Source organism: Diadema antillarum, unplaced genomic scaffold, assembly GCF_040938485.1.
Source record: "Diadema antillarum isolate AM-2024a unplaced genomic scaffold, OU_Dant_1.0 seq00000699_RagTag, whole genome shotgun sequence".
Lineage (NCBI taxonomy): Eukaryota > Metazoa > Echinodermata > Echinoidea > Diadematoida > Diadematidae > Diadema > Diadema antillarum.
This window is the reverse complement of record NW_027271604.1, coordinates 432622-445073: the sequence shown is the minus strand read 5'-3', so window position 1 is coordinate 445073 and position 12452 is coordinate 432622. Positions and strand designations below refer to the sequence as shown.

The following is a 12452-nucleotide window of genomic DNA, read 5'->3' as shown; positions in this document are numbered from 1 at the left end:
TTCGTACATTGCGTACATCTTGGAAACGCTTAAAGAAGGGTCCAGATATTTCCTTTTTGAAGACGCACGACAGTAATGTGATTCAACAACAGGAAATGAATCAATGTGTTCACATACTTTTTTAACATCTTCTTCTGAAGTTTTGTTCACTGACGGTAACTTTCCCCTCCTGTCTTCTCGTGCAAACGGGCCTTCATACTTCTTCAATGTATACTCAATAAGCTTGGAACCAATTCCCAAAGTACTGAGAAAGAAATGTTTGCACACTCGTTCCCTTTGTGATGTGAGCGGGAGATGGTATTTGTACATGTGACGCACTCGCTTCTGACTTTTTCTCTTTTTTCTAGGTATTGCTTTGGACCGAGAAATATGGTGATGAATAAAATCTCGCTGACGGGTGTAGGAGCCCGTTTTCCAGTAATCCTCGAACAATGTTTTCCTGTCTTCATCAGAGAACTTAGAGAAGCACTTATGGGGACATTTTGTGTTACACTTCTTTCCTATCTTTCTGGCAGGGATTGTTTTATTACGTACAACATATTCCTCTCCCCGATTACGTTTTCTTGACTGCTGTCTTTTCTTCCATTCTTCTGGATTCCGTTTTCTCTTCCTCCCACGTTTCTGAAATAGAAAATAACACATGATTAACTCTTTCTTTCTCCTTGCTACAAGTAGCACACAGAATGTAAAAAGGAAATTTGTTTCATAAGTTTATTGTAAAAAAGTGGGAATATACTGAAGGTTCAAAAATAATCCACAGAAACATGTCAATATGCAAGTGAAAAGTCAATATTAGATATGGGCCATGTTTCGTGAATACAAAGGTACTGTCCTACACTGAACCGTTTAGCGTCTAAAAACGTATGCGTTTTTCAGCGAGTTTACAGACGTAAATTAGAGGTCGAAAAAACGGCACGAGGCAGTTCTCATATTAGTTTCCCTAAAATTCTGCAACAGTAAGTAATAATGATAATAATGATTGATGAGATTTGTAATGCGGCAAATCCACTCTGTAGAATGCTCCACGCGAAAATAGAAGAGTAAGATAGAAAGTAAATTATTAATACAAGGCATGGGTAATCAAAAGGTAGCATTAAAGAAGTGAGTTTTAAACTACTTTTAAAGGACTCTGATGAAGAGCAAAGTTTATCTAACTAAAAGGAGATTATTCCATACAGTGGAACCAGTCTGATCCTTGTGTGCCCCAAGTTGTAGCGAATTTTGGAATTTAGAATTTAGAAACTAAATTTCTGGCGCGTTTGCAATGGACTTGATTGTAAGCTATTGCAAGTCTGTAATTGAACTACAGTACATAACCCGTGTATGAAGAGCCAATCACACTTTCCGAAATAAGCAGTTACTAAGTGTAGATAATGATTTGACAGAGATTTTTGTTGTTGAAATACTGCTCATATTATCATAATTCATGACACCTTTTATATCATATAATCACCTCAGACTGACTGTCTTGAACCTCGTGCATGTTATCTTCATGTTGGGTATGCTGACCCTCTTGATGCTCGAGGGAGTCACGGTCACCTTGATCTTGCTCCGTCTCATTTATTTCATCCTTCGAGTGATATATGGAGACAAGAAGCCAATGTAAGAGCATTATCTGAATATCTAACTGGACTCAGTAAAACAAAAAGAAACAGAGAATACAAAAAGGGGGTTAAATTTTTAGCAAAGTTTTCATTAGCCTTTCAAAAGCTTTGAAGGTGCCTGTGATGACATGTTAATAGTTTTAACTGAAAGCCCATGCTGTCTTCAGGGAACTATGTTATAAATTCACAAATCTATGAATTAAGAATAAAAAATATCGCTTTTATTCAAAACACGGGAAGAGGCTGCTATCGTTCTGCCTGGCTAAATTTGAAGGAGCTTAGTCAATTGCCGTTATGCCATCAGGAGAAATAAGCAAAATGCTAGTACAAGCACAATTGATATGATTGTTTTAATAAGTTTGTGATTTAGAGGACTTATTGATAAGGAGAGCCTTAAAGACATTATGTCCCTTTTGCATTGAATTTGTGTATACAATTGGTGTAAAACAATAAGGTATATAATGAAGAAGACACTGTTACAAAAACCTTTGTGTAGTTTTTAGACCTGTAGGGTCTTCATTTGTGAAGTACAAACTACCGTTATAATTTGAATTTATTTTTTCGAACCTCGAAAAAATATATTAGTCTCTGACACAGTCCTTTTTAATTACTTTTTACAAAATATTGAATAATGTCTTCTATAATGTACATTATGTTCATAATGTGTTTTGTAATTTAAATTACACACAGATAACTATTATTTCAAGAAACAAAACTTCCAAGTGTCTGAGCAAGACTATCTCTCATGCACTGTTTACGTGCATTATTTGAATTTTACATGATTTAACTATTTCACATTTTGAATATACAACCTGCCCACCATGCTCTAGGGTTTACAGATGTTTGGATGGTTTTCTGCTGATCTGCAAAAAGGACGATATGTCTTTAATTGTGTGATTGCTTGTTGTCACACTGATTTATATTTGAAAGAGAAGAAAAAAATCCGTATTACCTTCTGCTGTTCAGCATCATCAAGGTTAAGTGAGACCTCCGGGTCTGGCTGCTCACGGTCGCTTCGCTCTCGCTCGAAGTCTGCATGGTTAAGTGAGACCTCCGGATCTTGCTGCTCACGGTCTCTTCGCTCTCGCTCGAAGTCTGCATGGTTAAGTGAGACCTCTGGATCTTGCTGCTCACGGTCGCTTCGCTCTCGCTCGAAGTCTGTAACATCCTACATATATATAATTATATATATATAATATATATATATATCAGAATCAAACAGAAATTTAATTCTCATAAAGAACTAAACGCAATTTTAATTATCTATAATTAGTACGAGTCACACACAATGCATCAAAACATATCTGGTTTCAATTCCGACACTATTTCCGTTTACATGTGAACGAAGTGTTGAAGATTTCTTGTTTAGTTCTTATGCTATCTGCATTAGTTTGTTCGCAAGAAGAAATCAATATTAGAAATATTAGTTCATTTCCATTGACTTAAGTTTTTGTTTGATTTTGATTACAACATAGAAACATTAGAAATAATCATATGTTGTGGTACAGTCTCTGAAGAATTAGAATAAATATTGACTGGCAATGTTTATCACATTCAAGTTCATGTATGCATGTGTATATTGAATAACGAGCTCCAAGCTTACTGTAAGTCACCATGACAATATTTTTTATGAGAAGTTCTTGAAAATAACAATAGTATGTCAAGGTCTGTCTACTATGTCAAGTATGTGAAACCTCACGCGGAATTATTGGTGAACTGTTAGTATTTAGTTTCTTTTTGATATTTTTAAATTAAAGCTTAGACTTAACGTGCTAACTCTTACCTCCCAAGCTTTGCCATCGTGACAACTGCAAGGATCCTTTGCGACAAAATGTTCATAGCAGATCAGCTTCCAACATGTCATACATTCCTGGTAAACTTCACGAGTACATCCTCTATTACAACAGAACATAGGTAGGCCCTGTTGCAGTTCATACAACGACTCAGGAAATGCTTGACTTATATCCAAGAAAGTACCTAAAATGGAAAACAAGTTAACACTCGTTGCCGAATTCCAATCACTTTAACTTTTCATTTATATTTCCATTCAATTGATCAAATGCCTCTTTTTAGTAAAACAACTAATTACTTTGAATGATTCCAAACACATTATCAAATGTCAGTTGCCTTATTGCTCACTTGTGTTTTAAGGGGGCGTGGCTCATTTCCATTTTGGAGATGGCTTACTTCAAGTCTTCGACAACAGATTCATTTTCATGTTTTCACACTAATGAAATTATAACCTCTTCGCCCGATATGTTAGAGAGGACTTGTATGTTGTTTTATCTTACACTTTCAAATCAATATTCCCTTATGACCATGAATTAGGTAATTACGTAGAATGTGACAGCCAACATTGTTTTAACTAACTGTTACCAACTCATGGCTTAAGTAATACATAAAATTATATTTCACACAAATAATACCCCACCGTCGTTACCAAGAAAAATGGGGTAGCACTGGAAAATGACATATGCCACTTATTCATATTAATTCACTTCCAAAATTTTAATAAGATTTTGTTGTTGATATTATAACCATGTGATATTTATTTAACTGTAAGAACGTATACATGAATTCTGTATCGTGTCTGCTTTGCTATCCTGCTCCTTAATTCAGTTTCCGGACTGCATACAATAATAATTTTATTTCACTAGGGTTTGCAGACTTGACATCGAATGGATGGTCATAAATGGAATTTAACAAAATTGTAGATGAATTACCCGAACTTGTGTCGATTTTGTTTTCTTTTAAGACACATACTGTCATACAGTCCCATTTGTAAATGCAATAATATATAATTTCTATTCAAGCAACCTGACCAGTTAAATTCAAGCCATTTACATTTCTCTAATTCCCATAAACTCTGGCACATGCCCATAAAACGGCTGTGCGTTCTGCCAATAATAATTTCTTATCATATATATCCACTATTGATCTTTCATTCAGGCTATTCGCAAAGTATATGTTGGTTGACAATTCTTAATCTTAATTGAGTACCTTTTGGGGTCAATTCTGGTAGAGATGACTCATCTCCACCATCCTCGTCATTAGTATCTGTTCCCACCGCTTCCTCAATAGAGTCTCCAGAAAATTGCATGGGCTCAGTGGCCTGGTAAATGTGGTCCATTCCTTTAAAAAAATGTTACAGAAAACTCTAGCATTTAGTTCATGTTTCCTTTTCAACAAATTATGATAAAAGCAATTGGATAGGTTTCACGAAGTGCTAGCAATTTGTTATCATACGCACTGCTGCTAATTAAGGGGCTTTCACAATCGGTCATGTGATCGCTTGCGATTGCTTGCGATCCTGTACAAAGTATACTATCAAGAAATAATGGCAATAGCGATCGCACAACCAATTGTGAAAGCCCCTTTCCCCAGACAAAAGGGGTAGCCATCGAAAAATTACATGTGCCACTTATTTCCTTTCATTGTCTTTCAAAATGTGAACAATATTTTGTTGGTGATATCATAACCATGTGATATTTATTCCAACTGTAAGAACGTATACATGAATTCTTTATCGTGTCTGCTTGGCTATCTTGCTCCTTAATTCAGTTTCCAGACTCCATACAATAATCACATTTATATCACTAGGGTTTGCAGATTTGACATCGAATGGATCATCATAAATGGAATCTAACAAAATTGTAGATGAATTACCCGAACTTGTGTCAATTATATTTTCTTGTCAAGACATATACTGTCATACAGGCCTATTTGTAAATGAAATAGATATATAATTTCTATTCAAGCAGCATGACAAGTTGAATTCAAGCCATTTACATTTATCTAATTCCCGGAACTCTGGCATATGCTTGTGAAACGGTTGTGCTTCTGTCAATAATAATTTCTGAACATCGTATATCCACTCTTAATCTCTCATTCAGGCTATTCGCAAGTTATATGTTGGTTAACATTTCTTAATCTTAATTGAGTACCTTTTGGGGTCAATTCTGGTAGAGGTGACTTATCTCCACCATCCTTGTCATTGGCTGTTCCCACTGATTTCTCAATTGAGTCTTCAGAAAGTTGCATGGGCTCAGTGGCCTGGTTAATGTCATCCATTCCTTAAAAAAAAATGTTACAGAAAACTCTAGCATTTAGTTCATGTTTCCTCTTAAGTATATTATAATACAAGCAATTGGATAGGTTTGACCAAGTGCTAGTCATTTGTTATCTATTATAATTATGTCACAGGAAGACTTTAGAATACGCAGTAGAATACTATAATGAACCTGTCCCTAAAAGTATTTTAAATAATGCAGATAAATTCTCACGCTCATTTAAATTTATGTGTGTGCTAATTTATATTTATATAAACACACTTTGTTCAGTCAATTCTGCCAAGGACAGCTCGTCAGCATTACGGTAGTTGGTTATGTTCATTTTTATCATATTTCATTGACCAGAATGACTCAAATCCAGACCTGCACTTTGTTGTGATCAACATCCATGGACGAATTAAGCTAGGCAATTACAAATTGGTATAGTGCAATGTGTTTTAATTTTTATTTTAAATTTTCCTTTCCATACCTGGCTTAATCAATTCTGCTAGGGGCAAGTCGTCGTCGTCGTCACCACTGTCGTCTTTGTCACTACCATGTTGTCTGGGCTGGGTTATGTGGTTCTTTCCTGAAAGAGTATGCAACAAATCACTCGAAAACAATGGCAACTTTTAGAATGTTTTCTTCCAGCAAATCATAATACAAGCAGTTCGATAGGTTTGACCAAGCTCTAGTCTTTTATCATAATTATGCTCAGGAAGACTTTAGAATACGCAGTAGAATACTATAATGAACCTGTCCCTAAAAGTATTTTAAATAATGCAGATAAATTCTCACGTTCATTTAAATTTATGTGTGTGCTAATTTATATTTATATAAACACACTTTGTTCAGTCAATTCTGCCAAGGGCAGCTCGTCAGCATTACGGTAGTTGGTTATGTTCATTTTTATCATATTTCATTGACCAGAATGACTCAAATCCAGACCTGCACTTTGTTGTGATCAACATCCATGGAAGATTTAAGCTAGGCAATTACAAATTGGTAAAGTGCAATGTGTTTTAATTTTTATTTCAAATTTTCCTTTCCATACCTGGCTTAATCAATTCTGCTAGGGGCAAGTCGTCGTCGTCGTCACCACTGTCGTCTTTGTCACTACCATGTTGTCTGGGCTGGGTTATGTGGTTCTTTCCTGAAAGAGTATGCAACAAATCACTCGAAAACAATGGCAATTTTTAGAATGTTTTCTTCCAGCAAATCATAATACAAGCAGTTCGATAGGTTTGACCAAGCTCTAGTCCTTTATCATAATTATGCTCTGGAAGAACTTCAGAATATGCAGTCAAAATAGTATAATGAACTTGTCCCTGATGTTAATGGAATTGAATATCTGTCAATGATTTTTTTTTTTTTTTTTTTTTTTTTTTTAAAGAGGGAAATTACAAGCACGTTACTCTCTACCACTTTACCGTAGCTGGTTTTTTTTTCTGTATATACCTGGCTTGATCAATACTGCTAGGGGCAAGTCATCGTTGTCGTCACTGCTGTCGTCTTTGTCACCACGATGAAGCACTGATTCATTCTTGGCATCGGTAGTAGAAAGTTCCTTAAGTGGGCCTTCGAAAAGTTGTCTGGGCTGGGCTGTGTGGTTCATTTCTGAAAGAGTATATCAGAAGAGAAGTGTGTAAATAAATATTGGCAGAGTAGCACAACGTTAACCAAGGTACACAGACCATACGTGTTCTAATTGTTCAGGAAATTATTGCACTCGGTCCTTACACATGTTATTGTTTGAACTATACAATTCTGGTTTTAACAATCAACTTTTTTGGATTCTTATTAAATTTCTTGTTCTACCATTTCAAATCTTATCTTTACTTAACACTGGCCGATGACTTTTGTTTTGAACATATTAATTGTAATACTCACTTTACTCTCCTTATCAAGCTGTGACAACATCTCAGTCTCAGCTAGTTGTATTTCAAATTATTACAATCACATCAACACACCGAAGGTGACTGAGATTAGTTCCATTAATATTGAATCCTTTGTTTTCGTTATCCTATCATTTTAAAGAAATACATTGGTTGATATGGGATGCCCCAATACAATCTCGCACAAATCATTACAAACCTTGTTGGGTTGAATTAGCACGAGGAGACTCCTCTTCTTTTTCGATGTAGGAGCTGGTACTTGGGGCTTCATCATCACTGCAGTCATCATCATAAATTTCCTCAGTGTCTATAATTGTCGCCTTCCAGATGTCCTTCCTCCTTTTACCACATTTCATTGCTATTGTATTCCCTGGTAGAGGAAGTCCGATACATTTCACCTCACTCAGTTTGACGACATTGCGGGATTTATCTCTTTTCCATTCCACATACATCAAGAGGTCAGTTTCAGGTCCAGGGTGAACACCACTGTCACCACTGACGTCTTTGTCACTACCATGTTGTCTGGGCTGGGTTATGTGGTTCTTTCCTGAAAGAGTATGCAACAAATCACTCGAAAACAATGACAATTTTTAGAATGTTTTCTTCCAGCAAATCATAACACAAGCAGTTCGATAGGTTTGACCAAGCTCTAGTCCTTTATCATAATTATGCTCTGGAAGAACTTCAGAATATGCAGTCAAAATAGTATAATGAACTTGTCCCTGATAATGTAGAGTTGTAAAAATGGAATTGAATATCCGTCAATGATTTTTTTTTTTTTTTTTTAAAGAGGGAAATTACAAGCACGTTACTCTCTACCACTTTACCGTAGCTGGGTTTTTTTTCTGTATATACCTGGCTTGATCAATACTGCTAGGGGCAAGTCATCGTTGTCGTCACTGCTGTCGTCTTTGTCACCACGATGAAGCACTGATTCATTCTTGGCATCGGTAGTAGAAAGTTCCTTAAGTGGGCCTTCGAAAAGTTGTCTGGGCTGGGCTGTGTGGTTCATTTCTGAAAGAGTATATCAGAAGAGAAGTGTGTAAATAAATATTGGCAGAGTAGCACAACGTTAACCAAGGTACACAGACCATACGTGTTCTAATTGTTCAGGAAATTATTGCACTCGGTCCTTACACATGTTATTGTTCGAACTATACAATTCTGGTTTTAACAATCAACTTTTTTGGATTCTTATTAAATTTCTTGTTCTACCATTTCAAATCTTATTTTTACTTAACACTGGCCGATGACTTTTGTTTTGAACATATTAATTGTAATACTCACTTTACTCTCCTTATCAAGCTGTGACAACATCTCAGTCTCAGCTAGTTGTATTTCAAATTATTACAATCACATCAACACACCGAAGGTGACTGAGATTAGTTCCATTAATATTGAATCCTTTGTTTTCGTTATCCTATCATTTTAAAGAAATACATTGGTTGATATGGGATGCCCCAATACAATCTCGCACAAATCATTACAAACCTTGTTGGGTTGAATTAGCACGAGGAGACTCCTCTTCTTTTTCGATGTAGGAGCTGGTACTTGGGGCTTCATCATCACTGCAGTCATCATCATAAATTTCCTCAGTGTCTATAATTGTCGCCTTCCAGATGTCCTTCCTCCTTTTACCACATTTCATTTCTATTGTATTCCCTGGTAGAGGAAGTCCGATACATTTCACCTCACTCAGTTTGACGACATTGCGGGATTTATCTCTTTTCCATTCCACATACATCAAGAGGTCAGTTTCAGGTCCAGGGTGAACACCACTGTCACCACTGACGTCTTTGTCACTACCATGTTGTCTGGGCTGGGTTATGTGGTTCTTTCCTGAAAGAGTATGCAACAAATCACTAAAAACACACAGGCAATTTTTAGAATGTTTTGTTTCAGCAAATTATAATACAAGCAGTTCGACAGGTTTGACCAAGCTCTAGTCCTTTATTTTAATCATGCTCAGGAAGACTTTAGAATATGCAGTAATAATGGTATAATGAACTTGTCCCTGATAATGTAGATTAAATGAACTTTCAATTTCACGCTCACTTATCTCTACATAAGTGCTAATTTATGTATATTACACACCCTGTTTAGTAAATTCTACCAAAGGGCAACTCATCAGCATTACGGAAGTTGGCTATGTTTATTTATACATTAAATTTTAATTGACGAGATCGACTCCAATCCTGCAATTCGTTGTAATCAACATACCTTGAAGAATTAAGCTAGGTAATTTAAAAATGGAATTGCATATCTGTCAATGATTTTTTTTTTTTTTTTTTTTTTAAGAGGGAATTTACAAACACGTTACTCTCTACCACTTTACCGTAGCTGGGGTTTTTTCTGTATATACCTGGCTTAATCAATACTGCTAGGGGCAAGTCATCGTCGTCGTCACTGCTGTCGTCTTTGTCACCACGATGAAGCACTGATTCATTCTTGGCATCGGTAGTACAAGGTTCCCTAAGTGGGCCTTCGAAAAGTTGGCTGGGCTGGGCTGTGTGGTTCATTTCTGAAAGAATATGCAATAAATCACTAAAAACACTGGCAATATTTAGAATGTTTTCTCTCAGCAAGTTATAATACAAGCAGTTTGATAGGTTTCACCAAGCTCTAGTCCTTTATTATAATTATGCTCAGGCAGACTTGAGAATGTGCAAGTAAAAATAGCGGGATTTATTACTTTTCCATTCAACATACATCAACAAGTCAGTTTCAGGTCCAGGGTGAACTGGATGAGTGAAACATACAAGTATTTGAGTACTTTTAGAGTACGGTAATTGGGTTAATAGTTTCTGCCAAACTTCATTTCAGTTATTTGCTCTAAAATTAATAGATATTAATCTGCATTCATGCCAAGGAATAAACACATAGATATTCCGTTTAACTTTAAATTACATTTAGCCACTTAGCTGCATACTAAAGTACATCACAAATGTTATAAATATTACAAAATTATTACAAATTAAAAGACGGAGCGAATAGCATTCTTATACATCATGACATGGAAATGTCATATAACATTCCCCTCCCCTAACATTTGAAATTGAATATATCCGGCAACAAACGATGGATCAATTTTAAATGGCATTTTCACCCTTACCATCAGACTTGTTCTCCAGAGGCCCTTCCATGCTGACGTCTATATGATTGTACTGTGAGGCTTCCAGTAACAGTTAAATGGTGTCCTAAAATGATTTAAGAGGATACAGATACAGAAGATTTACATATATTTGATATTTTATATGGAATTCACGAGCCCACTGTAAATCTGAAAATGGTATAGATCTAAGGGTTGTCCAAAAGGTCAAGTAAAGAGGGTAGTTTTCAGGGCAGCTGGACATGTCATGTACGCAACGTGAATACTGAAAACGGTATGAAATTCAGTCATAATGGCTGTCCAAAAAATTGTATATTTTTGTGCTGTTACGTACTTACGGTCCACTCCAGTGTCATTTTTTGTTTTGTTAAATGCAAATGGACAAATGGATGGGTTTACGCAATGCAAATGACGTTTTTTTAGAAAAATAGAATGGTGTTCCACGTCTAGATAGAGATCTAGACAAACTCAAACTACAGTAGATCTAAAGACTTAGCATATTATTGAGGTAGTGGCTATTCTTGCGACGAGTCATCGCTCGCACAGCCACTGACTTAGCCACAGTCGGTATTTTGTGTATCGCGAGATAGCTAGCGATAGACGAGTCTACTTGTCTAGTCTCTAGTAGAGGCATAGATCAATCTACTCGTGAAATAGGCCCCATCACTACAAATACATATGATATGGGACCTTACATGCTGATCGATCATAACTCTCTATATCAAATTACTGATCGCGCTCAGAACCAACAGATGTGAATTGTACAGACTACAGCTAGGGCCTACAGGATTTATACGGCAGTGGGGCTGGTGAGCACAGTATCATAGATCTACTCGTGTTTACGACCCCACCAAACGGCGTTTGCGCGCTGTTACCACATTGGTGGGGCTGATATCCACCGTGCATCTTTTATATAACCCTAAACCTAACCTATCAATATGTCGCGATTTCCTTAACCCTCGGCCTTGAATCAGTCTCCTACATGTATATCAGGATTTCCCCAACCCTACCTAGGCCGTGAGTCTGCCTCCTTATCGCGATCTTCCTAACCCTAGGCCGTGAATCTGTCTCTTATATCGCGATGATCGATTCAAGTAATGGGGCCGGAAACACGATTTTGCCTCTCTAACGTTAGAATCTAGAAATATTACCTAACGCTAGATCTAGATTTTACACAAAATAATGAATGGGGCTGTGCGAGTGACGTGACAATGTAGGACTTAAGTTCGAAGCCGATATCGACCCTACCCGTGATCCGATCTCGCTCAAAATTTGGAAGACTGACTTGATGTTTGAGAACATTTCCTGCGAGTGTAACTTATTTAGATCTAGATCTAACCACTAGTGTTAGGTCTATCTAGAGTCGAGCCTCTAAATGTTAGGTCTAGAAATTTCGTGAAATTCTACTCGGGAGAACATATATTATGAGCATGGATACGAAACTACATTAGCGCCCAAACTAACATCTAGATCTAGGGTCTATACATATCTATACATATCTATATTCTATAATATTAAAATTATAGACCAGATCTAACTTTAGTCTCAGACTAGATTATAGTCTAGGTCTATCTAACTACTTACTAACTTAGATCTAGAGTTTCTAGATCGAGGTCCAGCAAATCTAAATTGTAAGTAATCCTATGAGAATCATGCTGCTAATTCTACCAAAAAAAAAAACCAACAGCAATTAAAATAGTGTTAACATAAAGTCGTCTAACTTAATTAGATCGGCATTATCGTGAAATAAGTCCCCAGTCCATTCACTGCCGTTTATTTCGTCAGTGCTGTTGCC

The 12452-nt window shown here is 36.5% G+C and overlaps 2 protein-coding genes across 2 annotated transcripts; both read right to left on the bottom strand.

Moving 5' to 3' along the window:
* Nucleotides 1-386: 386 nt before the first annotated feature.
* LOC139737686 (uncharacterized) lies at nt 387-6260 on the bottom strand. The gene is made up of 6 exons (XM_071648366.1): nt 6144-6260; nt 5549-5677; nt 4605-4736; nt 3388-3581; nt 2557-2772; nt 387-1570 (listed from the first exon to the last, which is right to left on the bottom strand). The coding sequence occupies exons 2-6, from the start codon at nt 5673-5675 to the stop codon at nt 1442-1444; spliced, it is 798 nt and encodes a 265-aa protein (XP_071504467.1). The 5' UTR covers nt 5676-5677; nt 6144-6260; the 3' UTR covers nt 387-1441.
* A 2111-nt stretch (nt 6261-8371) lies between these two features.
* Nucleotides 8372-12084, bottom strand: LOC139737693 (uncharacterized). The gene is made up of 4 exons (XM_071648372.1): nt 10661-12084; nt 9911-10069; nt 9040-9387; nt 8372-8562 (listed from the first exon to the last, which is right to left on the bottom strand). The coding sequence occupies exons 1-4, from the start codon at nt 10689-10691 to the stop codon at nt 8372-8374; spliced, it is 729 nt and encodes a 242-aa protein (XP_071504473.1). The 5' UTR covers nt 10692-12084.
* Nucleotides 12085-12452: the final 368 nt, after the last annotated feature.

What these genes read in the sequence shown, in the direction of transcription:
- LOC139737686 (XM_071648366.1), bottom strand. Translation starts at nt 5,675, where the DNA reads ATGGATGACATTAACCAGGCCACTGAGCCCATGCAACTTTCTGAAGAC. An exon ending in ACCAGAATTGACCCCAAAAG is followed by an intron (nt 4,737 to 5,548) that starts GTACTCAATTAA and finishes ATTTTTTTAAAG; the next exon opens with GAATGGACCACATTTACCAG. An exon ending in ACGATGGCAAAGCTTGGGAG is followed by an intron (nt 2,773 to 3,387) that starts GTAAGAGTTAGC and finishes ATATATATGTAG; the next exon opens with GATGTTACAGACTTCGAGCG.
- LOC139737693 (XM_071648372.1), bottom strand. Translation starts at nt 10,691, where the DNA reads ATGGAAGGGCCTCTGGAGAACAAGTCTGATG. An exon ending in TCTGGAGAACAAGTCTGATG is followed by an intron (nt 10,070 to 10,660) that starts GTAAGGGTGAAA and finishes ATATTCTTTCAG; the next exon opens with AAATGAACCACACAGCCCAG. An exon ending in TGCTAATTCAACCCAACAAG is followed by an intron (nt 8,563 to 9,039) that starts GTTTGTAATGAT and finishes ATACTCTTTCAG; the next exon opens with AAATGAACCACACAGCCCAG.